The following is a 24,492-nucleotide window of genomic DNA, read 5'->3' as shown; positions in this document are numbered from 1 at the left end:
GCATGTAGTAATTTGTAATTGGAATCACATGTGCTTTGAAGTGCCTGCACAGGAGCGAATCACCCACCTGGTGACAAGCCAACTGCCCATTTGCTTTAGTTCATTACCATACGTGCAAGAATCCCAAACTAGTCAGAACTCATTTCTTCCTAAAAGACCACCAGCCTCTCAGGTTGGTGCTGAGAGTGAAGAGGAATAACAAAGGGCTAGAAAGTGATTTTTTTTTTTTTTTAACCAGAAAACAGGAAAAAACAAAACAAAACTATCATGCTTGGATTTGGCAGTAGGTTGAGTCACTGAAATACATGTATGGAACCAAGAACAACAATTCTGGAGATACTTCAGTCCTGACCAGTGTATTCATTGAAGTGCTTTCTGGGTCAGTTGTAGCCTGTTGAGTGGTGCACCAACTAGAGCCTTTGCAAAGACCTCAGGACTTCTGTCTCGTGGGTTTCCCCCACCTGCTGTATCGTCATAGCTTTTTGCTAGGGTCCTGGCTCAGTAATGGTATGTTGACTGAATAGCCTTTTTGAATACAGACATTACTCTACACCATTAGTCTATATGAATACCATTCAACCATTAGTCTTGAAGGTCAGTTGAGATGTCTCAGATTTCTGGTTTAGGGCTTTATGATGGGATAAAATTCCCAGTATGTATGTGTCAGTAGTCACTTGTAACAAACATTGTGTATGTTTTTAAAAAAGAGTATCAGGCTGATGGAATTCTATTAGCCTCCTAGGAGGAAACATCTTGAATAGGAAAGATAGTGGAAAATGGCCATCTCTACATAGGAATTGGAGCAGTAGTCAGTAATCAGCGTAGATGCTGGAACTGACACTGAGCAGTAAGTCAAGGAGAAAAGGTGGCTTCTTAATCTGTTGTTGAAAGATACTTAGAATGGAAATTCACATATCCACAGTGTACTAAGCTTTCAGTATCACTGAAGAACCCTGTAGGATTTCCTCCCCACGTGTGCATGTCTGCCCCCCTATGAGGCTCCTTTTTTATATGTGTGCTTTTCCTTTCCTTTTCTTCTTTTTAATATTTATTATTTTTTTAGTTATAGGTGTACACAATATCTTTATTTTTATTTTTATGTGGTGCTGAGGATCGAACCCAGTGCCCCACGCATGCTAGGCAAAGGCTCTACCTCTGAGCCACTACCCCGGCTGTAGGTGCTTTTCCTTTTCAAGGCAGATTTTTCTATTCTTAGTTATAAAAGGGACAGAGGATAGCCTTGACATCAACCTTGAATTTTAAAGAGTAGCTTTCTTGGGAGTGAGAGGAGCTGTGCCTTGGAAGACAGAAAAGCAATAAGAAAAGAAAAAGAGGGACATGGAGTGGAGACAGGGAAGGCTGGCTCTGTCTTCCTCATTTGTTAGGCCAGACATCTGCCCTGTCTCTACAAGGCCAGGTAGGTAAAAGCACATATTCAGTGTCAGGACAGAGTCTCTCAGCCATCGGGAGATATTGACAGACTTCAGGAGCAGAACAAGAACAAAGCAGCCCCGTTTAAGCTGTGAGAAGCCATGGCAGCCGGATGGGGCTTTGCAGACAGGCTTTCAGAGGTGGCATTCACACCAAGCTGAGGCTTTGGAGGCAGAGCTCCCGCCTCCCTTAATAAGGCATTATACCATCATTAATGCTGAGGCATCCTGTCTAGCCTTACCAGAGCCTCTGGTCTTAGTGTTCCCATTTTATCCTGCCTGGGCTTCTTGTTCTGAAGGGGCTGAGGAAACTGCCAGAGATCTTAATTTCCTGAGGATTAGGCTGTTACAGAGAAGTCCCTGTGGTATGGAGACACAGGATGTTCCTAATAGGAGCTGTCTCCTCTGGGGCCCCAGTCCCAAAGCCCATGGTGTGCAAACAGATTACCTTGGTGACCCATCCCCATGGGCCTGCCATCTATCCTGTCCCTAGCATGTTTATTCACCATGTCTCTCAGCCCCAGGCTCTTGCCTGTGTGGGTGGGCATCCTGTCAGCACCTGGCTGGTGGACAGCACCACAGCTATCCCTGACCAGAAGTTGCTCTTCTGACCTCTTCAGCCACTACTCCACTTACATAAAGGTTATTTTTGTTTTGGTTCGTTTGTACGTTTAGCTGATTTTGCGATGAAGGAGCTTCACGAGCCAGTCATTTTTAAGCTAGATTCTAAGCAGTTTTAAATATTATGAAACAGATTTGAATAACTCTCAGGAAAAGATGCTGGTGACAGACTGAAGGAGGAGGCTGAGATGGTGACTGTGTATCATGATAGAACCACTGCAGAGTTCCCTGGGGGACCTGGCTTTTGGCCATTAGCTGAGTGACCCATTAGTCAGTCATCTGGCATTTCTGAGCCACTCTTCATGCACATGTAAGAATCCCTGAGAATATTTTACTTGTCTGTTGACAAGTAAGTCTTATAGGCAGAATCATTCCCACATTTTTATGTAAGAAGAACCATATTGATTCCCCCTTGTGGAAAGGATTAGATTGATTTGTTGAAAATTCTGAGTTATAGAACATTTCAAAAGAAGTCTAAGCTTTCCACTGAAAGTTCAAATGTATGGAAAATCTAGGTTCATAGATGACTAAAGGTTTTCTATATGTCATTGTTTTTCTTAAAATATCCAACTTATTTTGGTGTTTCTTGCATGGTAGTTGATTGTTAACTATTTGTGAAGTTAAAGACTAGATAAGAATCTTCCAGGTACTTTTTACACATAGATGTAGGGCTTTGGAAAGAAACATGTACGTTGGTTATAGGAGTGTTTCTCAAGGGTTTCTTTAGAATGCTTTATTTACTTTCACTCTTCAAAGGGCAAAATACTTCCATTGTTCAGACAGTTCATGTTCATGGTGACCCATAGGAAACTTATTGCCAAGGTTTCTGGTTTGTTCCCTATGTGTCCATTCTTCTCTTCTTTGATAGATATAAAATTTTAGCTAGGGAGATGGCCACCCAGAACATACTTTCTAGGCTCCCTTCCAGGTGGGTATGACCACATGACTGAGAACTTCTGTGATGTTAGCAGAAATAACAGTGCACATCCTGTCATGTAGAGTCAGACCTCCCCTTCCACTTTCCCCACTGGTTGGAATCCTGTATAGATCAGGCAACACACTAAGGGTTGAGGAGGGTGGGTGGATGGATGGATGGATGGATGGATGGATGGATGGATGGATGGATGGATGGATAGAATGTAGGTCCTTAACGACTTTGTGGAGCCCAATTCTCGTAACATATGTAAAGTTAAATTTTGTGACACTGCTGCTTCAAATTTTTAATTATTGAAATATGAATTTGAGACAGTTAGCTCATTAAAAATTATTTTGATGCCCTTTGACATTTTTGAAAGTGGAAGACCGTCCTAGAACATGGGAGCAGTACCAACGCTGAACATGGTGTCCACTTTGGCAGCAGCTGTGACTTCACCTCACCCCTGGAAGCCCTTGATAGTTTGCCTTCTCTCTCTCTGTTATGCACCTTCCTCCTTGGATTCTATCTCAGGATAGAAATGGCAGGCTCCGTGTGTGCTGCCATTCCCTGCAGAAGAGGATGAACTTGGGTGGAGCCTCTGTTGTTCAGGTCTGTTAAGCATGTGGCTGTCTACCCACTTATACTTACAGCCACCTCTGCTCTGTAGCTATAGAAAAGACAGGCAGGCAGGACAGAGGAAAGCACCTTTTCCTGGGAGGAGGAGGAGAGAGAATGGCACCACTTACAAGAGACTGAGGTTTTCAAGCAGATGAGGTCTATAGCAGCTGCTTTCAAAGCATGCTACCTGGACAGCAACCATAGGAACCTGTGAATTTGTTAGAAATGCTCCTCCTCAGGCCTTACCACCGATCAACCACATCGGTAACTCTGGGCATGAGATTCAGCAGTCGGCTTCAGAAAGCACTCCAGCAGGCTCGGGTTTGGGAATCAGTAATCCAAGGAGGGTTGGAAAGCCCGACAGTAGCACTTACAAGGAGAATACCTTGATGAGAGTCCTGGCTGCAGAAAAACTTTATCTAGAGGTAAAAGGGCCAGGTGAGGAATGAATGAGGAAACATGCTCTTCAGAGAAAGTTTAAATAGGCTGGGGTTCTTGTGGTGCTCCTAAGAAAGAGTCTAGAAATGGTTCCTTCTGTGTTTGATCCCAGGGGCATATCTGGCCTTATCTTCTGGTTCAGGAATATTGTATCAGCCAGATATGCAGAAGTTCCTTCACACCTCATGCGGGAATTGTGATTCTCAAATGGCGGATATTTTTGGAGTGGAAAAAGGTGCTGTACTACAGTGAACAGGGCGGACTCCTTTCTCCCACCTCGCCCTAGAGGACAGCTTTGAACCAGGAGCTAGGCCTTTAATGGCTACAAAGAAAAAAAAAAAGTATGATTTCCATGTAAGGGCTACCAAGAGAATATAAGTGCCTATTTAATAAATTATTTTTTGAAATGCCTTTTCCATTTTGGTAGTTGAAGTTTGAAAAATGTTTGGAGTACTATAATTATCATTTCTGGGAAAAAATACACATTGCAGTATTTTTGTTTTTTGCTACAGGTCAAGTTGTAGTTCAGGATGGAAAGTAAACACGTCCCTTTGCTCAGCTGCAGCTCACATATTTGTAGTCTGCGGGTGCCCTCTTGGCGGTTGTGGTGGACCAGGGTTTACACAGTGGGTACACAAAGGACACAAAGAAAGCATAGAAACACGGGGCCCTTTCAGGGATTTGTCCCGCTGCAAGTCTGATTAGGAAGTTTGTGCTGGAGCTGAAGGAGCCGTCTAGAAGGGTGGAGAGGCCTTCAGAGAAAGTCGTGGGAAGGGAATGAGGCAGTTCTTAGAGGCCCTGATTGCCTCTGGGGAAGCCTTTTTCTAACCAGGGAAAGCCCTAGCAGGGCAGGTAGAGATGTTGGGAGGCCTTTCTGTGTTCCTGGGCTTTGGGATGTACTCATTACCGTTACGAGTCACCTTTGTGTGTAGTGAAAGCTGGCGAAATATCTCCAGGTATATGAGGCAGTTTCCTTCCCTCCAGGTGGAATGCAGTTCATCCTTTTAGAAGGCTGCTGCTTCTTGAGGAATTAATGAAGTAATGGAAGCTAAAAGAGAACTGATGCATGAGTAGAACCTTTGGAATATTAAGATGATGGCATGGGGCCTGCTATACTAAATGTGTGTAGGGGGTCTGTACCTGTGTTTGGGTCTGCCTTTCATAATCAGCTTCACCTTTATCGATAATTGTGAGTATTAATGATGGGATACCTGCATTCTGGGACATCGTGTTAGGCGTTAACTTTAAAACAACTAAGAAGTAGAAAGTATGAGAGCCCTAAAGTTCTCTGTATGCATGTTTATTTGTGTAAGTATATAGGCATACATACACACCTATGAACATACAAAAATATGAATTTTTAAATATTTTTTATATAAATAGATTACATATCTGTATAATATTAAAGGTTACAAATTTGGTTATTCTCTAAAACAATATTGTAAAATAAGTGTCTTTAGGCCCTAACATCTGGGTATTTCATGAAGCCCTGTGAAATTAGGTGGCTTGCTGAGGATCTTAAAGGAGTTATAAGTAATGCACACACACACACACACACACACACAATCTGAGGTCTCTGACTCTAAGCCTAGATTCTTTCTAGTAATTAATGATAATGGTGGTAGTCCTATCAAGAGCTACTCTGTTGAGCACTTAAGATTTGCCAGGCATTGAGTTACCTGCAATATCTGTTACCTTGCTCAACTCATAACAATCTTGAGGAAACTCTGACCCAGAAAGGTCAAGAAACTTTCCTGAGATCACGTAGCTAGTTGTAGAAGAGCCATGATTTGGACATAGTTTAGCTTGGCTCTTAAAGCTTTCTGGTAAACCAGTTAGCTATATTGACTCCTAAATAAATAAATAAAGTCACTAAAAAGTAACCTCTATTAAATGCCATGTTAGTGGTTCTAAAAAGTAGATTATCTCCAGTAAAACAGAAATTAAAAAGAGAAAAGGATGAAGAGGCAGAAAGAAATAAATGGCCCAAATGTATATTTTTTTTGTCTATTTATAATTTTAGCCACATGGTTGTTTTCAGCATGTGCAAAAACCCTTGTGAGACCTACCAGTTGCAGTTAAGTATCTTGCAGTTCTTTATTTTCTGCTGCTGTCATCATCAAGGACAGAATAGCAGCAGCATATTCTGCTGTTCTCCTTACCTGTCCTTTTTTTCATGCTGTTCTGCATCCACTCCTTATTCTTGATATATCATTTTAATTGCACAAATACAGTCACTTTCAGGAGCCTGTGAAGATCTCAGATCAGCATATAATACTTTTTAGAGTCCTTCTAAAGACTTTTGAAATCCATATATCACCTCTGGGGCTCAAGTTTACTGTTCCTTCTTCATTTTATTTTATTTTTTTTTAAATCACAGAAGACCACACTTCATCCTGTACTCATAAAATCCAGAGTGTCAGGAAATCCTGGTGTTTTGAAAGAACATGATTGGTTGCTCCGTTAATTCAGCAAGCATTTGTTGGTCTTCCTTGAATGAGCAGGAGTCCCGCCTCATGGGAACCCAATTGAGTAGGAAGTGCTCCTAGAAACCCTGGCTGGATTATGTTCTTCGGAGACATCCACAGTGTCAGCCTCTTGTCTTACAGATGAGGAACACCAAACCTTTCATTCTCATGTATTTGAAATCTGACATTTTATTGTACTTTTTTCAAATCATCATTACCCAAAGGAAGAACTAATTTGAAGCACCCATTTCTCAGTGAAGGAAAGATCAAAGTGTAGGAGACATCCCACCCAAAGTCACAGGATCCCTCTGCAAAAGTGAGGGATAATGTTTGTGTTAGATAATGGACATCGCTTTCTGTTAAATACCACCCGGGAGTTCCTCATTTCTACTGTTTATGCCACTGTGACATTTTCCAACTGTTAGTAAATAGACTTCTTCAGATGCTACTAAGCTTACTCTATAGATTTAGTTCATTTTAAGTTTTCCTCATTAGTCATTTGTCCTATTCCCTAATAAGTTAGACTCTTCTTTTGTGGGCTAGTGGTTTTGACAAAAGGGGATGAAGTATTCAGAGAAGACTGTTGTTTATTAGGTAGCATTAATCATTTTAAAGCCAGTTTTTTGCACATTTATCTAAACCATCCTTAGGTCTTATTTTATTGACAGATTTTTTTAAAAAAATGCAAATTCATGGTTACATTTTAAAATTAGTTATGATGTATGAATATATGAGTATAATTGAATGACAAATCTCCCTGGGAGTAAACTGAACATGTTTTCCTGGTGTGAATTAACAGATGATGAATTAAAATGTTTCTGGACTCAATTCTAGTGAACATTTGTAAATTACTATCTAAAAATCAGTAGGATACATTCAGGCCATATTTTCCCCACTTTTTGCAACTAAACTGTCTATCATCAGAGGCAATCTGAGATTTTTTTTTCCCCTCCTCCCGGGTAACTCTGACCTTTTCCAGGAAGATTCCAGAAAAGGCTGGTTGGTTCATATTTCCCAAGAAATACAGAGGTTTTGATTTACCTGGGAGTATAGAGAAGGGGTGAGCAAGGGAACAAAGAACTGTGGGGCCACCTTGACTGTACATTAGCATCACTTGGGAGTGTTTAAAAACAATACTGATATGGGGGGAGGGGTCTCATACTTTCAGTAATTCTGATTTACCTAACCTGTGTGTACTTTGAGCTTCTAGATTTTCAGTTCCCCGGGCAATTCTAATGTAGAGAAGGGTTGAGAATCATTATTCTGGCAGGAAGTTTCCCAAACTATAGTATGCATCTGGAAGGTTTTTCAAACAGATTGTTGAGCCTTACTCTCAGAGTTTCTGATTCTGTAGGTCTAATGGGGAGCCTCAGTTATTTGCATTTCTAGCAAATTCCTAGGAGATGATGATGACAGCGATGACAACTGAGAACCTCCACTCCTGAACAGCTTTTCTCAAACTGTACATCTTACTAAAATGCAGAGTCTGATTCAGTAGATCTACCAGCAGACAAGTTCTGTGCAATTCTAACAGTTCTGAGGTGATACTGAGGGTGCTGGCCCACTAAGAGCAGCAAAATTTGAATTGCATGCATCATTATAGCCCATTTCAGTGAAGTCCTTGGTGTAGAAAAACGTGCGATTCAGGAGATCCTAGATTTACCTTGTGGCTGCAAGTGCAGCTTGGAGCTCTTGGTGGCAGGAGGGATCTGGAGGGTTCAGTGCTCCTTTGGCACTTGGTCACCCACGGTTTGCCAGGATGTTTGAATATGCCTTTGGTCAATCTTGGATATTCGTAGTGAACTTCATTGTAAAGATTCTCAGTTTGCTTGAAGGAGTGGAGCAGTGGTTCTCAGCCTGAATGGTGCGGTGGAATCACCCTGGGAACTGTTGAAATAACACCAATGCCCATGTTCTTCCCCTGCATTCTGATTTAATTGGTTTGTGGTAATAATCAGACAGTGGTGATCTTAAAAGGTTTGTAAGTGATTTTAATTTAACGCACAGGCAGTATCAAGAACCACTGAATTAAAGTTTCATATATTAGAGTCTTACAGATCATTTAATATGTTTTTTTTTCCCCCTGTTACATTGCCTAAGTTGTATTCCATTGTGAAGCAAACAAACTTTATTAGGTAATTGAGGACAGTTTAATATGTCGCCTTTAACAAACCATCAAGGAAAGTCTCTACTAGGTCCTGTTGCTATTAAATCCTAAATACAGAGTGAAAGAAAGTGCTGGGAAAATAGAGTGGGTGTTTCTGAAGGAGCTGAAATATGAAATATTTCTGGGACTGTATCAACAAGCCTAATTTTTTCCCCTTGGGGTTATGATTGTACGGAACAAGTCTTTACAGCAAAGCTTGCCAAAAAAGGTTATGATAAAATCATGGAATGTGAATGAGTAGAACTCACAGGGTAACTTTAGAGGAGTCAGTCTCTAAGTTTAAAAATACAGGGGTGACATATGTATTACATTTGTAATAGAAATTTTCATAATAAAATAATGCTGAATACGAGAAAGCTCCTCCTTTTTTAGCGTGGCATGTCTCTGAGGCCAAGGAGCAAATGAAATAGCACAGCCAACAATAAAGTGATGAGGACTCACCAAAGACCCTCAACCTCTTTATCTTTGCAAATTAATTTTGTGCTCTATATTCAAGCAAATAGGCAGCGGTTGTCTAAACATACACATACCAGATGAGCCAACTAGGAAAGCTGAAGCTTGTTTTGCTTTTGGCCATTATGGACTAGTGAGAAAATTGTGGACTTTGGCAGCTCTGCCCCTTGCTTTGTGACACCAGCCAAGTGTCTTCATCTCTGTGGGGCTGTCTCCTCATCTGTCAAGTACACATGAAGACGTAATCTCTTCTCAGAATGAGTCCAGGCAGGCCTCACTCACAGGAGGCGCTCTGCCTGTAAGAATTGAATCCTTAACAAGAAATACTAGCCACCAAAATATTTTCCTTGTGAGTTCTTATTGGTATTTTCTACCTGTTAATTATACAATTTAGATTTCTTAATAATTGTGAAGTATATATTTCTTCTTGGAGAGTTGGCTCTCTTGCCTAATAACCGTCCCTCCCCCCTTACTGTTTTCCACCTCTGGAATGTTCTTGCTCTGTTACTTGCATGCCTTCTTTATTTTATTCAAGTCTCTATTCAGATGCCTTATCCTCAAAGAACCTCCCCCCTTCTGAGAATGAGGTGCACTCAAATCACTGGTGATGCTTCAGAGCCTTTATCCCCACCTGGCGTGAGGCTGTGTAGCTGTATGTGGTGTCTGTCTGCAGCAGAATTGTAAATCCAGGAAGTCAGGGACTTTGTTTCGTGCCCTGCTCTAAGCCCTGATCTTGGAATCTTTGGCTGATGGAAGTCATTCAGTTAATATTTGTCAAATAAATGAGTGGAAGAAAGATTGAGAGGACTTTATGGGTTGCCTTTCAGTAGGTAACCATGAGGATACCTGATTCCCTATCTCACCAACTGGCTGAGGACCCCTGGATGCCCCAGGCCAATGCCACAGTGACTCTAGGTCTCCAGATTCTAAAGCACAACTCGGTGAGGTGTGGGGGAGACCAGGATCCAGGGCTCTTTACTTTTGGCTTTATATTCGCCCTGCTAAATCTTGTGACAGCAGATCTAATCCAGATTTGAGAACCCTTGAATTATCTCTGAAAGTAGGTGGAATTCCTAGGATTGTCTCAATGGATGTGTCTGCCCGGTGTGGTGTGTGAGAGAGACTGCCAAAGCACTGAGCGCCCAGCTGCATTGATTCTGCAGTTGACTTCCTAAATTTTACTCTTTTTTTTTTTTTGCCACCCATTTGCCTGTAGTAAATGTGTAGCGTTATCAGTTTTTATTTTAAGTGACCATTCAAGAGATTTTGAAATAGAAGGAAGGCTTTGGTGTCATGTGTGGGACTCTGTAAAATTTAAATAGAAGAATCTGGCAGTGTAATTTTTATCTTATTTTCCCTTCTTTGCATCTAGTAAGTTTTCATTTGCTCTTATTTAAAGATGTTTTTAAGCACAAAACTTTTGAATGCATTTGTTGCTTGCATATCATGATTATACTTCATTGACACAGGGACCTGGAGAAGGTTTGGAAATAGCCATAATAGAGTCACATGGGTGGAAGTGACTAGGATTGAATGGATATTCCATTACTATTGTAAAATGGCTTCATGCTGGGTGACTCTGTTAGTATTTTAAGGGCTCACCTCTTAAAGGAATATTATTAATATGGTTAAATCAGCTTTTTCCCCTTAGTTTCTCCTATTGCAAATCATATTATTCCTTTAGTCTTTCTATAACTGAGAAAAGTTTTTTTTTTTCTTTTAAGATGCCAGTTGCAATGTTGCCCGGATAACCAGATTAAATTAAGTATTTTATATATAGAATTGTTTTTGACACCATAGGAAGACTACAGTGAGAATTCTTTTCAAAAAGATAAAAATTCAAAAGCCCTTTGATGCAAAAGTCATGGTGTGGCTATTTTTTTCTTCTTTTTTTTTCCCCCTTCATGCAAGAAAGAGAAATAGAAACATCAGTGAATAAATAAAAATTTTTTGGGAGAATTTATGTATTAGAAGCAGCTGAGAAGGAAGGTATTAGAAATATAATTCCTGATAACTCTGCCAAGTTTGAGTGACTTGCTGGGGATTGAATGCTGGGTGAGTAAAAGTTCTCGGTAATCCATTGAGAGATGAATAGAATGTTGAAAGAAGGTGGGAAATAAAAGAACTTAACAATTACAAAACAAGAAAACTATAGATTTTAGAAATCTAAATTCTTTGAAAGTATAATTTTATAATTTGCCAAGTCAGCATAATAAGCTGAAAGCTTTATGCCTGCCAGCCACAAAGTTAACAACATAGCTTTGAAAAATCAAAGTAGAAAGTGTTAGAAATACTAGAAGTTACTGGTTCACAAGAGGAGATTTCTACAGATCCCTCTTGAAAATCGACCAAAAATGGAAGGTCCCAGGTAATGACCTTCCTAGTATCTCATTTAATTATGACATCTGAATGTCGTAATTAAAAAGCTCAATATAATATATAGGCAAGTTTGTATCCAGTAAACAGAGGAAACATTATTTTTTCAAACACCTATATACTTTAAAATTGACCATAAGCTCACAACACACATGTGTGCCAAAAATGTAAAAAATTTAAGAGATTAGCAAGAGTAGAAAATTGTACCACATGTATTTCCTGGTAACAAGCAAGTAAAGTTATAAAATCAAAAGGGAAAACTCCCCAAGACTTCAAAGCTGAATTATAGATCATTTAGGAAGAAGTCACACTGAGAATAATACTGTAAAAAATTAGAATTAACTAAAGCAGTATTTGATGAAGATATTAAAACCATAATTTAGTTTCTACTCTCATTTAATTCTGTGTCTTTAAAAATATTTTGCATAGAATAAAGAAGTATAATGCTGAAAAATTAACTCATTGAATGAGTTTGTGTAGTGCTGAAATGAGAGAGTGAGAAGTAGTAACTAACATTACTCAAGTTTATAAGTTTAAAAATCTTGAAATGTTAGGAAGTCAAAGTTAGCAGGATCTTTAAAAACAAGGCTTATTCTAAGAATACAAAGATAGTATAACACCTACTAATGGATATTATAAAGAAAAAGCCAGAAAAGTTGAAGCATTTAATAAGATAGAACTTTCATTTTTAATATTCTTATATCCTTCCAAGCCATGCTATCCCACCTCTATTGCCAAAGCAGTTCTTAAGAAGAAAATCTCTCAAGGCTTGAGCTGCAAAACATACTTCAAGAGGTGATAGTGTTGGGATTGTTAAAGAGACTGCAAAGTGGAAAATAGCTAGCAAGAGCTGATAAGTTGGGTTTTAATGGAAACATGGTTAATTGAGTCATGTTTGGAAAGTCAGATTATACATACTGAATATTTGTAGAATAAGAATTAGTAGTAGAATGTGATGCATAATGTTAATTACAGCAAATGAGTAAGAGTAGGAATTAAGTGCTATTTGCAGTGAAAGTCACAGAGCTTCTCTTAATTGTAAAACAGTGGTTTTGTTTGCCAAATTAGCAGTCTGCTGAATTGTACTTTACCAGCTCCAACTTGATCAGTACCCACAGTCAAGATTTGCCATCTCCTCCCCAGCTCTTTGATTTATTCTGCCCCACTCAACTGGGAACCTGGGGTTGCAGTTCCTCCTTACTTAATCATGTTCTCTTCTCAGGGCAGTTCCTTGGGGTAACAATATGAAGGTAGGATAGATGAATCCTCCAAGATTAGAGTAACAACTCCTTTTGGGTCCAGGAAAACAAGCTCTGTATGCCCCATGACTTGTGCTTTGAGATAAGGCTGAGTAAGAGGGAGCCAGGAATCTAGCCAAGCTGGGCAGCTTTAACAGAAACCACAGTTCTGATCAAGAACAAAGACGAGTCCAGAGAAATCGTCTACCTGGGAAAGACTGGCCAATCCAGGGTTGAACAGTACCAGCACCAGTGGCTCCTGAGACAGAAGGAGTGTTATTACAGAGGGGCATGAATGGCACCTGAGGGGCCAAGTCTCAAATCATCATGTCCATTTACTAGTAACTTGATCTTGGGCAATTAACTTGACCTGTCCAAACCTCAGTTTTCATAATCTGTGGACAGATAACTCACTGTAGGGGAAGATTGTGACATTAGTACATGGTGTGCATGTTAATGAAGTCTAGTTTGAGGACAGAGGCTGTTTTACTTTCCAGTCTGCTTTAAACTTCATGGGGTTTTTTGTTTTTTTTGTTTTGTTTTGTTTTTTGGGAATATTAGCATGTTGACAGCAGCCCCAAGAGAGCAGAGGCCAGCAGTTGAATGTTGCCCCCAGGGAAGCATAGGTGCCGTGAAGTAGCATTCTGTCCCACAGGAAGATTAGAGAGCAGCCATAAGTTAGGTGGCAGAGGGCAGGTCACAAGACCATGAAGAGTCTAACCACCCCAGCTCGAGTCTAACCACTCCAACTCACCTGCCACCCAGCTATGGTAGAGAGTGTGTACACCTGACTCCTTCCATATTCTCTCTCCCAAAGCCTTTCCAACCTCCTCCTGTGTCTGCCCTCTTCCCAGGTGTTCTCTACTGTTGCCCAGGTTCCTCAAAACCTATTCCAAGAGGAGATCCATTCTTCTGATTTTCCCCTCTTCCTCCTACATAATCAAAGCTCTGATTTATCTCACAGTTAGAGCGACCAGGCTTTAAATTGGCCTGAGGGCCTCTAGAGGATCAGGGTCCCCTGTTGCCCATCTAACCTCCTCTCCCTTGCTCTGCTCTGGTGGCACTGGCTTGCTGGCTCTGCCTGGGACCCAGGTGTGGCTCGCTGTTGCCTCCGTGGGGATGTTCGTCCCCTGCTTTCTCCATGACCCGCCCTCACTCCTTCAAGTCTGTTGGGCTTTCCCATCGTGGCCATTCTACCAGAGTGTAAACACCCCTCCTTTCAAATGCTGCAGTTCCCTCTTCTCTGTTCCACTCTCCATAGCACTTGTCACTCTGTACTATTATATAATTGTTTGTAATATTTATTGTTTTTTTTTTCTTCTGTCACCCTCCACTGCCTTGTAAACTCTATGAAATAGTAAGGCGTCTTGTTTTTTTCCTCTTCATTAATGTACCCAAAGCCGTGTACTTGTGCTCAGTCAGCATTTTTGAATAAATTTCCTAGAACAGAATGTGTGCTTGGCCCCCTGTACTATGTCTTGACCAGACAGGAAGGAGGTGCCCAGGGAAGATGGCCAGTGAAATAAGAGATGCATCAATCCAGTAAGAAAAGGGCCAGAGAAAAGGAGCAAGCTTGGTTTTGGAAAGAGATTTACTTTTGAGGAATCAAGAGCGGCGTGAACTAGAAGTGGAGGAGGCCTGGGTCCTGGGTTTGATTTCACCACTGAGCCTAGGTGGGTCACTTCAGCCTTTTGCCACTGGTTCTTTATCTACGAAAGGAGGAAACTAAGCGAGGTGACCTCTTAGGTCGGACCCTACTGTGTGATCCTATTTCTGGGTTTTACTCTAGGAAAGACAGAGCTCTGGAAATGTGGCCCACGCCACACAGCACTGTTTTCACCCGGCATCTTCCCAGCTCCCCTTCAAAGAACATGGGGTGCAGTGTTCTGATTTATCTCCATCTTTTCCTCAAGCACCTTATGTTGGTAGAGGTTTCTTAAAAGCTTAAATCAAGAAAGTGAGCTGTACACTGGGGCTCAAGAAGCTAGGGTTTTGCTACCATTTCCTAAAATTGACGGGTAATACCCAGCTTTATTTTTCTCATCATCTCCAGAATCGAGGTTCCTCTTTAGGGGATGCCAGAGTATATTAAAGAAAAGAGAAGGAGGTGCATTCAATGAATCTCTGTTAGAGATAGAACCATACCAGGTGCCATTTGGGAGAATTGCCTGGGAATTTGGCTCATTCTCTGTCTTATTAAGCCGCCACATTGTAGAATGGCAGGGTCTTCATGAGTTCCATCTCATCGGAACTCAGGAGTTTGGAGATAGGGTTCTTCCATGTTGATGGTCATGCACGCTGTTCACGGTCTCTGAAGAAGCCAAGATTCAATTGTGTGGGTCTGTTTTGATGTCCAACCATTCGTGTTTTCGGAGAAGAACCCTTAAAACTCTTGAATTCAAATATGTGTCTGTCAGTCCATGACTGCGTCCATGTCTGTCACGGTGCATCTTCCCTTCACCTCTCTTTCTTTGGGGCATTGCACTAGACCTCAGTGGTTCCACATGAGGGAGCAGGAAGATGCAGGAGAAGGGAACTCAAGGCTCCTATTCCAGTGTCCTGGTTGGCAAAACTAAGTCAAAGGGTTTTTACCAGGTTTCTTTCTCGGCCCTCCTCTTTGGATAGTAAATAGCTCCTCAGGACTGTCTGTGCTTCTGACAAAAGTGCCCCACCCCCTTCCCTGGGCATGAGCTAAATTCTTTCTCTCCCATTTAGAAGAGAAGCCAGATTGCTCCAAGGCCCGCTGTGAAGTCCAGTTCTCTCCACGTTGCCCTGAAGATTCCGTTCTGATCGAGGGTTATGCTCCTCCCGGGGAGTGCTGCCCCTTACCCAGCCGCTGCGTGTGCGACCCTGCGGGCTGTCTGCGCAAAGTCTGCCAGCCGGGATACCTGAACATACTAGTGTCAAAAGCCTCAGGGAAGCCGGGAGAGTGCTGTGACCTCTATGAGTGCAAACCAGGTACGCGCGAGCTCTGTCTCAGCAGCCTGCATCAGAGGGTAGCAGATCCCTCCTCAGCTCCCCGCGGCCTCTCCTTCCCACAAAGATGGGCATTCCTCCCCGATGTGCTGTGAGTCGGCCACTTCAGGCTAATGGCAGCCTGACGTCTGGCCTTAATCAGAACCAGAGGGTTAATTCACTGGTACATGAGCACCTTCAGGGAGGGAGTGTGTCTTTTTCTCTTTTCTTCTTTTTTTTCCTTCTAAGTCTGCTTAATGGGGATGTGAGATTAAGATTAATGGTGCTATGGCTACCTGCTTCGTTCCCCTTGAGAAGGTCAGAGTCCTCATTTGCAGATAAACCTGTCGCTTCAAAGTATTATATTTGAAAGCAGTCATCACACATAAAACAAAGTTATTTTTAGTGAACATACCCATCAAAATGCCAGAAATTTTATAGGGAAACCCTCAACCCCAGTCTTCCTCCTTGCCAATTCCCCACCATCCAGCACCTTGACTTTATGGCATGTGCTAAGTCATCTTTGACTATTTACTCACCTTCTTTGCCAACGTTTGATTTGTTGTCATGTCTCAGCTGTTTCTTGCTTTACATTATTTCTAATATCCTTGCTCTTGTGTCAACATTTCTAATGTGGTCTGTGAACACTTTGGGGTTATAGTGATTTCCTGTTTGCAAGTTTCTAATGATTGGTCTGGATTTGTTTCTTTCTTTTATTTTGGTTTTATTTTTCCTGGTAGGTAAATGCTTGAAGCAGAGCTACCCTTATCCATCTCTTGAACTTGTTCTAGCAGAAATACCTCCAGCTGACCATCACCATCCACGTAACCACCGTTGGTCTAACTCTGCCTTCATCTTAACTCTTCAATGTTTTGTCCCCACCTTTTCTACAGGAAATTTGAGCTAGGTTGCAGTTTCGTAGCATTACTGAAATAAAAATAACCAGCACTGGGACTGGGTTTCTTGGGAATCAAGGAAGCTTGGGAAATTTGTAAGAGTCGATACTTCATTGTGGGACTCCAGAATGCAAGTAGATGCCACAGTAAATGGTACCTCTCTGTTTGCCCCTTTCAGTTTTCAGCGTGGACTGCAGTACTGTGGAGTGCCCCTCTGTTCAGCAGGCCGTGTGCCCCCTGGACAGCTACGAAACTCAAGTACGACTCACAGCGGACGGCTGCTGTACTCTGCCAGCAAGGTTGGTTTGCTCTCAGTCCATCAAGCTTTCTTCTCTGTCTTGTATGTTAGCATCATGTAAGGTACAGTTTCAAGCATGCCGCTTGTTTTCCCTTGGGAAACCTAATACTTTCCTGTTTCTCTGGAGAAATCACTGAACTGTTACTATGACTTGGTATTTACATAGGTCTTTCCTCAGATCAAAGCCAGGTGTCATCAGGTTAAATCATTAATCCTCATAGATTCTTCCTGTAGGGGTGCTTGTGCACTGTGAAGGCTGGGAACTAGACAGGCAAGTCTGCCCCTCTGTGTAGGTAGGGAGGCAGGCAGTGAGGTGTCTCAGGAGTAGGCATGTGTTTTGATTCTCTGCAGAGAGATCTTATAGGTGCTTAAACAGTGAATCCAATGTGATGAAACATGGCATGCTTTGTAGAGCTGCTGCCCAGGACCCTTGACACTTGGAGTCATGTATCTACCCAGGCCCATTTCTTACTGAGGCAAAGAGGTGTGTGAATTCCTATCATGTTTTGTGGAATAACAAACACATCTCTCTTTGGCTTCATGTTGGGGGGAAGAGCTACTATTGTGCTAATTTCGTAGCAAGACATCTGCTTGGCGGTGTAGAACTGGGCTTCTCTGGGACTCAGTGTTCCTGGGTCATATTCTGAACAGTCCACAAAATACCACCATGGACCTGGCCCTTTGTATTTTTGCTTTTGTGGCAATTGTGTAGTGACCCACAGGGTTTACAGTCTCTTCCCTCCACCTGGGATGCCTGTCCCTCTTCTCTGCCATGACCTCCCCTCCATCATTTGCAGGCCACTAAGTCATCTTTGTGATAAAGTCATCATATTTCTTTCAGTTGTTGTGCACATGTAATATCAGTTGTTAAAACCATGCCATATTTAACTCCCTTCCTAACCTCCTCTCCCTTAGTTCAGTCCCAGTGCTAGGCATTTGGCCTCTGGGTTTGTTGAATGAGTAGGTGTGGTGATAGAAATGGTTTGGTAAATTGAGACTATATGTGGTCCATAGTTATGGTAAGTATCAATTTTTTTATCTGTAATTGGAGTAGACATCCAGGATTTGTTCTGATAATTACCTTTTTCTTCTTTCCTCTTAGACTATGTTAGATCTTTGGTATCCTAGGATTCTCTCAAAGTGTCCTTCATACTATACCATACAGCAGGTCCATTTTTTTTGTGATGATGATGTGCTCAAGTGGTACAGCACCTTCTGATGACATTAGAATTTGGTAATCTTTGTGAAGATGTTTGGAAAGGTGTGAAAGGCTGCACACTTGTGAGGTTATTGCTAATTACTTCAGGAGGTGAATGGAGCAGTCCTAACAGTGCAGATGTTCCTTCAAAGTCTTCTTGAGAAGGAAGAGGCGGCACGTTATGTTGAAGAACCTAATTAATCAAAGCCAAGCCAGTTGTTAACTAAGAAGCCCTTGAATGAGGTACAGGGACCACTCTCAACTCAGTTATTAATGCAGTACAGTACCAACTGCATATGGGAGGCACAGTGGAGGGTTTGAATGGATAGAATCTGTAGGAACACATGTTAAACCTCAGTTTAAGGAAAAAAAAAAAAAAAACAAGCTTCCTCACAACTAGTGATGTTTAGTAATGATTTGGGCTACTTCCTGAGGCCGCCTGAGCTCCCTGGCATTGGAGCAGTTTCTTTTTGTCTGAATGGGCATCTACCAGCCATGCTCAGAAGAACTGTGGTATTGGAAAGGAGGTTCAAATAGAGCCCTTCCTTTCATTCCCATGCTTCTTTGATTCTAATAACCATAAACCTTAGGATGGTTCTTATTTTATTGAAACAATTTTGATTTTGGCATTCAGCTGAGGAACGGTCGGCATTAAATGTGCCTCTAATGATGAAATAAGTAGAGAGAAGGAAGTCGTTCAGAATCCCACAGTAAATTATTTGCAAAGTGGTAAGTTCTCACAACTCTTTGGTTTCCTGTATTTTAGGTAGTCAGTGACCCATGCTCATCCCCGCCCCTGCTCCTCACACAGGCTTTGTTCCCTCCTAATCAGGGCCCTCCTAGCGCTTCTGGCTCTGAGTCTGCATTTGCAGTCTCCTCTTCCCCAATAGCCTTCCCCTCCTCTTTTACCTGGGCAGCCTCTGCCCTGTTCAAGGGTCTCCAGTCTTCAGCCCCTAAGGATGATATACACAGTCCTTTCTGCTCCCTTATAATTCCCCATTTATCTCTTTATCATAGTGCCTTTTATAATACATGGAAATCATTGGTTTTTTTTTTTTTTTTTTGGTCTTTGCATTCTGTGTGATTCTCAAGGAAATGGAGTGTTTGTATGTAGCTTCGAGATGTACTATGTCAACCTACATTTATTGGCAAATGGATAAACTAACAGACCCTCTCTCAGCCATGGTGACTTATATGTTGAAAAGGAATGACTACTTTTAGTTTATTGTTGTCTCCTTACCTTTAAGTGGCAGTCCTTCTGTCTCTTTTCAGAACCCCTGGCACTGTCCCCTGCCTCCTCCCCCTAGGAACCAGTGCTCCTCCATGCTGCAGAAACCTTCCCTTCCAAGCTCTGCCCTCACCTCTCACAGCATGAGTCACCTTTATCTCTCCATTCCACCTTTTCTAACATCACTCATCCTGCAGGATTCCAATTAAATTCCACTTTATCCACTTGTGCTTCAGCCCCCACCTCTCCCACCTCCTCAGAACTCCCAGTGCGTCCTTTTCTGTGCTGTCAATTAATCATACACTTCCTTGCACCAATGCTACATGCATAAAGTCTTGTCTTACCAACCAGAGGATGTTTCTGGAGGTCAGCACTTATGTCTTTCCCTCCGTGTATGCTTGAATACTGAATGAGTTTGTAAATGCAGAATATGCTCCGGCTATGACTTAACCCTGTTCAGCCTGGGGTAGTGCATTAAGTGGGTTCCCACATAGTTAGGAGGGTGATAAACAGACTATACTTTGATAAGAGAATAAAATCCCAAGCAATCATGTAAAAATGGAAAATAAAAGGAAGAAATCCTAATGTGTGGTAATAGTTGGTAGTGTTTTAAATGAAAAGAAAAAAAAAACATGTCATTCTATGCCATTTTGTGAGCTGTGTCAAATGCTCTGTCTTTATGGGCATGATTTTTAGGTATAAAGAACATTATAGAATATATAAAATCTCCTGTTGTGATTATTTGACACTTACTTGCATATTTATAAAGAGCATTGGTAAGAACTTAGAGCCTTCTGAGAGCAAAGCTGTTAATTGGAGAATGCAGGGGGGAAAGCTTTTTACATGAAGGCCAAATGGTGTGAACTGTCGAAAACTTCAGCAGTAGAAATTTACCTTCAGTGATAGTAACAACTCCTTTGGGTAAGGATTTGTTATATTTTCACGGGTTAGAAAAGGAGTTTGTGCCCCTCCCCCATCTTAAAGACTAAATTCCTTCCTCCTCCATTCCCACCTGTGGAATTGCCATTCCCAGTGAGACTGTCTCACCCATTCAGGCCCCTAACCGCTTGTTTTCATTCATTGTTTCTCATTCAGCCAAAGTGTGGCAGACACTCCCCTCTCATGGTATAGTCCCTCATGGCACCGGTTGGCCCTCCTGCCTCAGGTCTTTCTATGTGTAGATTATTCCTTCTTTTCTTGCAGTATCTCCAATTTTTCTTTAATGGCTCGTCCTTCACTTTGGCTCTTGTGTATGTCTTCTCAAGAACTCCATCCTTTTTTAGACATCTTTCTTTTAACCATTGTTAATTCAACCTGGTCTGGGTCTCCAGAGAGCCTCTCAGGTCTTTTTATCTTTTCTATTGGCACTAGGGCATTATGTCACCTGCAGGCAGCTCCTCATACCTGGAGAGGGTGAAAGCAGTGAGAATTAGTGGCTTTCGGCTGTATACCGGGACAGAACAAGAAGGAAAACTGGGACCATCCCTGGGGTTTTTGATGCTTTTGTTCTTCATGTGGGTGAGACAGTATCTACAGGAGAGTGTATGGTGTTTGTATGTGTACAAATATTGTGTGCATAAGGGAATTTATGACAGAGAAGCCTTTGTCATATGCACTGGCACACCTGACATCTTTGCAGGGCAGGAAAAACATGTCCTTAAGCAACATATAAGTAACAACCACAATCCCATTAAATGTGGAATGTGCCTTACTGTTTACAAAGCATTTTCCCTTGTGTTATTATTTTATCATCACTCTTAGCTCTATGAGGAATTTGCAGATATGAAAACTAGGTTGAAAGAAGAAACTACTTGCACAAAATGCTCCTTGGTACAAGGGACAAAGCAAGTCTAAGTCTTTAGCGCAGTTTCTTTGCCTTCTGTGCTCCTTCCACTGCAGTATCTTTTTTTTTTTTTTTTAAGTAGTTCTTTTTCTGCTGCAGTATTTTTGATAACAATGGTTTTGGTTGCTGTTGTTATCTTTAAAACCAGGAAACAAATCAAGAAATAGGAATTTATTTCTCACTGACTTGTTTGTTTGTATCAGCATGGTTCAAATTAACAAAATTCACATGCTTCATTTATTCTTTGCTAGGTAACAAGCTATCCCCCAAAGCAGTAGTTAAAAACAACAAGGTTTATTATTTCTCATGACTCTGTGTATTGACTGGGCGGTTTTGTGGTCAGCTGGCTGGTCAGCTGGGACTAGATATATCATCCACGTGTCTGTTAAATGGGATGGCTACAAGGGCGCCTCTCTCCATGTGGTCTTGGATCCCCGCAGCCCACCAGTGGCAGGAGTGAGAGGAAGTAGCAGAGCCTTTAGAGACCAAGACTTGGAAGTCACACATCTGTTCCGCCACATTCTTATGGTCAGAGCCAAGTCACAGGATAAGCCCTATCCAGAAGGTGGGAGAGTAGAGTCTACCTCTTGGTGGAAGAAGCTGCATGGAATTTGTGGCCATTTTTAATCCTCCATAATATATAGTTAATCAAACTAGGTGCCTCCTAGATTTTAAGATTACAAAACATTGGTAAAGTGCTACGGATGTCTGACCCTTTTCCAAAGACTAATTAATGTCCATCTGGCCCTGGGGCTCCGTGTCCTCAAGTGCAACTCAGGACACCTTATATTAAGCTCCCTGGTCCCTCAGCACCAGTCTGTTCTCTCCCTCATTTGCCAACCAACAGTTCACTTGGAGAAGACTCAGGAGGCAGGAGCCTCTGAGCACCATCCCAGCTCTGCACATCATTTAGCTGACCAATAGTTTTACCTCCTCTGCTTAAGGACTGTTCTGACCACTCTAGATACTGGGTTTTCTCTCATCACACAACAGGGAATGTGAGTTTGGGGATGCCAGAGGATCTACCTGATGAAACCAGGTCATATTTTTAAAAACAAAACTTGGAAGGATCTTGCATAGAAATTCTGCTCTATAGTGATTGATCTTGCCTGAGTGAAATGGATCTACCGGAGGTGGTTGAAGAGTTGACCCACCTGGGCTGTAGGTACATCTGGGAACCCACAGTCTCCTGTGTGACCCAGCCCAAACCGCAGCTCCCAGATTATAAGTGTGTTCTCTGTACCCCTCACTCTTCAGTGCTTCAGTTTGCTTAAGTCTACAGTCCTCACTTTACCTCTCTCATTCTTCATGCATCTCTCAGATATAGGCTTAGGGTGGACGTTAAGTAATTACAATTTTGGACAACAATATCTATACACCTTACTTTTACTGTAAGTCAAATGTGGTTTTTTTAAACCTTATACCTTTTGATAAGTAACTTTTTATATTTTTATTAAAAGGATGAATGAACTTAATATTACTGATAGTCACCCATTCTGTATTTATGAGATTGTCTTAAATTTTGTGTTCCAAAACATTCTGTTATCAGCTTCTGTCTATAAATATGCCTTTCTTAAAAATTATTGAGAAAAATCCAAGCCAGTTATTTTGAGGTAGAAATAAATTAAGTCTCTGTTTATGATGTTCAAAAACTTAAAAATAGGGTTTCTTCTGGGTTTTGTATGCTGTGGAAAGTCAGGTTCCCAAGCTTTCTCCTGGCTCCTGCCTTTTCTCTGACCAAAGGGCCTGATTCTCTTCTAGCAGCTATATTTGGGACATTTATCTCTCTTGCTTTCTGAAGTTCTGTACCAAAAAATCCCATTTTATTTTTAAATCAAGACTTAAATGTGTGGTTTCGTTGTTGCTGTTGTTGTTGTTTTACTTCCTATCTCCAAAGTAATTAAAAATTTTAGATTATCTCTTAGCTAAAATGTTGACTAATGTGTGAGTTCTCTTTTCACCAAAAAAATTAAGTAACATATATTGAGATTTTCAGTGCAGTTCCAGTTGAAATTCATAAAGCTCAACCGGAGAGGAAGGTTGTATCACTCTCCTATTTCATAGATGGAGCATGTGGAGCTGGAAGGTCTCTGCATAGTGAGTTGCAGCAGAGCCAGGCTGAGCAAGCACAGATCATTGGGTTGCACTGTCCCCCAAGGTCCTGAGTTCAGTTACCACCAGCCCCTAGTCCCACCACCCAGGGGACCTGACACGACGTATTCTGCACATTTCCTTTACTATCCTCTGTAAGGAAATGCAGACCTGTGCATAAACCATTCGGTAACTAAAGTGTTCTCCTCTCTGCATCACACAAACTGGATGCTTAGAGAGCTGGAATCCGGGCCTACTGCTTCTGCATGAATTTGGACATCCATGTTATCTGGGTCTATTTTCTTATCTGAGAAAGAAGGAGGGGAAGAGATGATCTCAAAAGTAACTCTTAAGTAACTTCTATCTCTAGATACTTTGGCTTTTCCAAGCCCTTTTAGAGAGGAGGGAACCCAAGCCACTGGTGTTAGGAGATTCCAAGGAAAGAAAGAAGAAGGTCATTTTTAGAAATGCCCGGGACTCAGAAGGGAACCATATATGGTTTGTACAGTGATAGGAAAGGGGTTGAGTCCAAGGAAAATCCTAATATTACTTTTTATTCAAATTTTCTTTAAAAAGAAAAAAAAACTTAGGGCAAAGTGAAATACACAAACTACTAAACTAATGATTTAAGCCGTGTTAATCTGACTGGTCGGATTGTGAAACTGGGTGATAATCTAATAAAATGGATTGTCTAATTGGCCAATGGCTAGTTGAATATTGCTAGTTACCTTTTTTTAAAAAAAAAAATCTATAAATAGCCTCTACCTAGCAGTAGCTGGGAATATAGGGCCAAAGGCTGAGTCCGCAAGATAAGGATGTACTCTGTTAAACTTGTGCTCTGACAGAATGTAGCTATCTCTGCCTGTCAGGCAGGCCTGTGTGTGTGTTAGAGGGAGGGTGGTGTGTGCGTGGTCCCGAGGGTCCTCACTTGCCCACCTGTGTGAAGGACATCAGCCAGTGCATGGCTGTGTGTGGCTGCTCCCTGACCCTGAACCCATATTCATACTTGTTTCCTCCCACCTGTTGCTGCATCATTTTCCCTGAAGTTCTGACTCCTCTCTATCTTCCCTGCTGCTCTCTCTTCATTCAACCCTTCCATATTCTCATAGCCTTTTTCTGTATTTCACATTTAATTGTACATAAACTCACACATACCATGCTATTTTTATGGAGGAGTGCTTCCTACCTTTATAATTGGGCCATTTCTTTATATGTCTCTTAAAATAAAACTACTAAATTAAGTTCTCTTTTTTCTTGT

At 41.5% G+C, this 24,492-nt stretch overlaps 1 protein-coding gene across 6 annotated transcripts in view; it reads left to right on the top strand.

Annotated features, from left to right (window-relative positions):
• The window catches only part of Crim1 (cysteine rich transmembrane BMP regulator 1), a 180,212-nt gene that overhangs the window by 62,461 nt on the left and 93,259 nt on the right, over nucleotides 1-24,492 (top strand). For 4 of the 6 annotated variants that reach the window (XM_040271150.2, XM_021734081.3, XM_021734082.3 and 1 more), the window contains 2 exons: nucleotides 15,441-15,683; nucleotides 16,755-16,875. The exons of 1 other annotated variant lie outside the window; for it this stretch is intronic. In XM_040271150.2, coding sequence (XP_040127084.1) covers nucleotides 15,441-15,683; nucleotides 16,755-16,875 — 364 coding nt within the window. The remainder of the gene's footprint in view (nucleotides 1-15,440; nucleotides 15,684-16,754; nucleotides 16,876-24,492) is intronic. One more of the 6 variants, XM_021734083.3, reaches the window with a different exon arrangement.

This window comes from Ictidomys tridecemlineatus, chromosome 12 (assembly GCF_052094955.1).
Source record: "Ictidomys tridecemlineatus isolate mIctTri1 chromosome 12, mIctTri1.hap1, whole genome shotgun sequence".
NCBI lineage: Eukaryota > Metazoa > Chordata > Mammalia > Rodentia > Sciuridae > Ictidomys > Ictidomys tridecemlineatus.
This window is presented reverse-complemented; position numbering and strand designations above follow the sequence as displayed.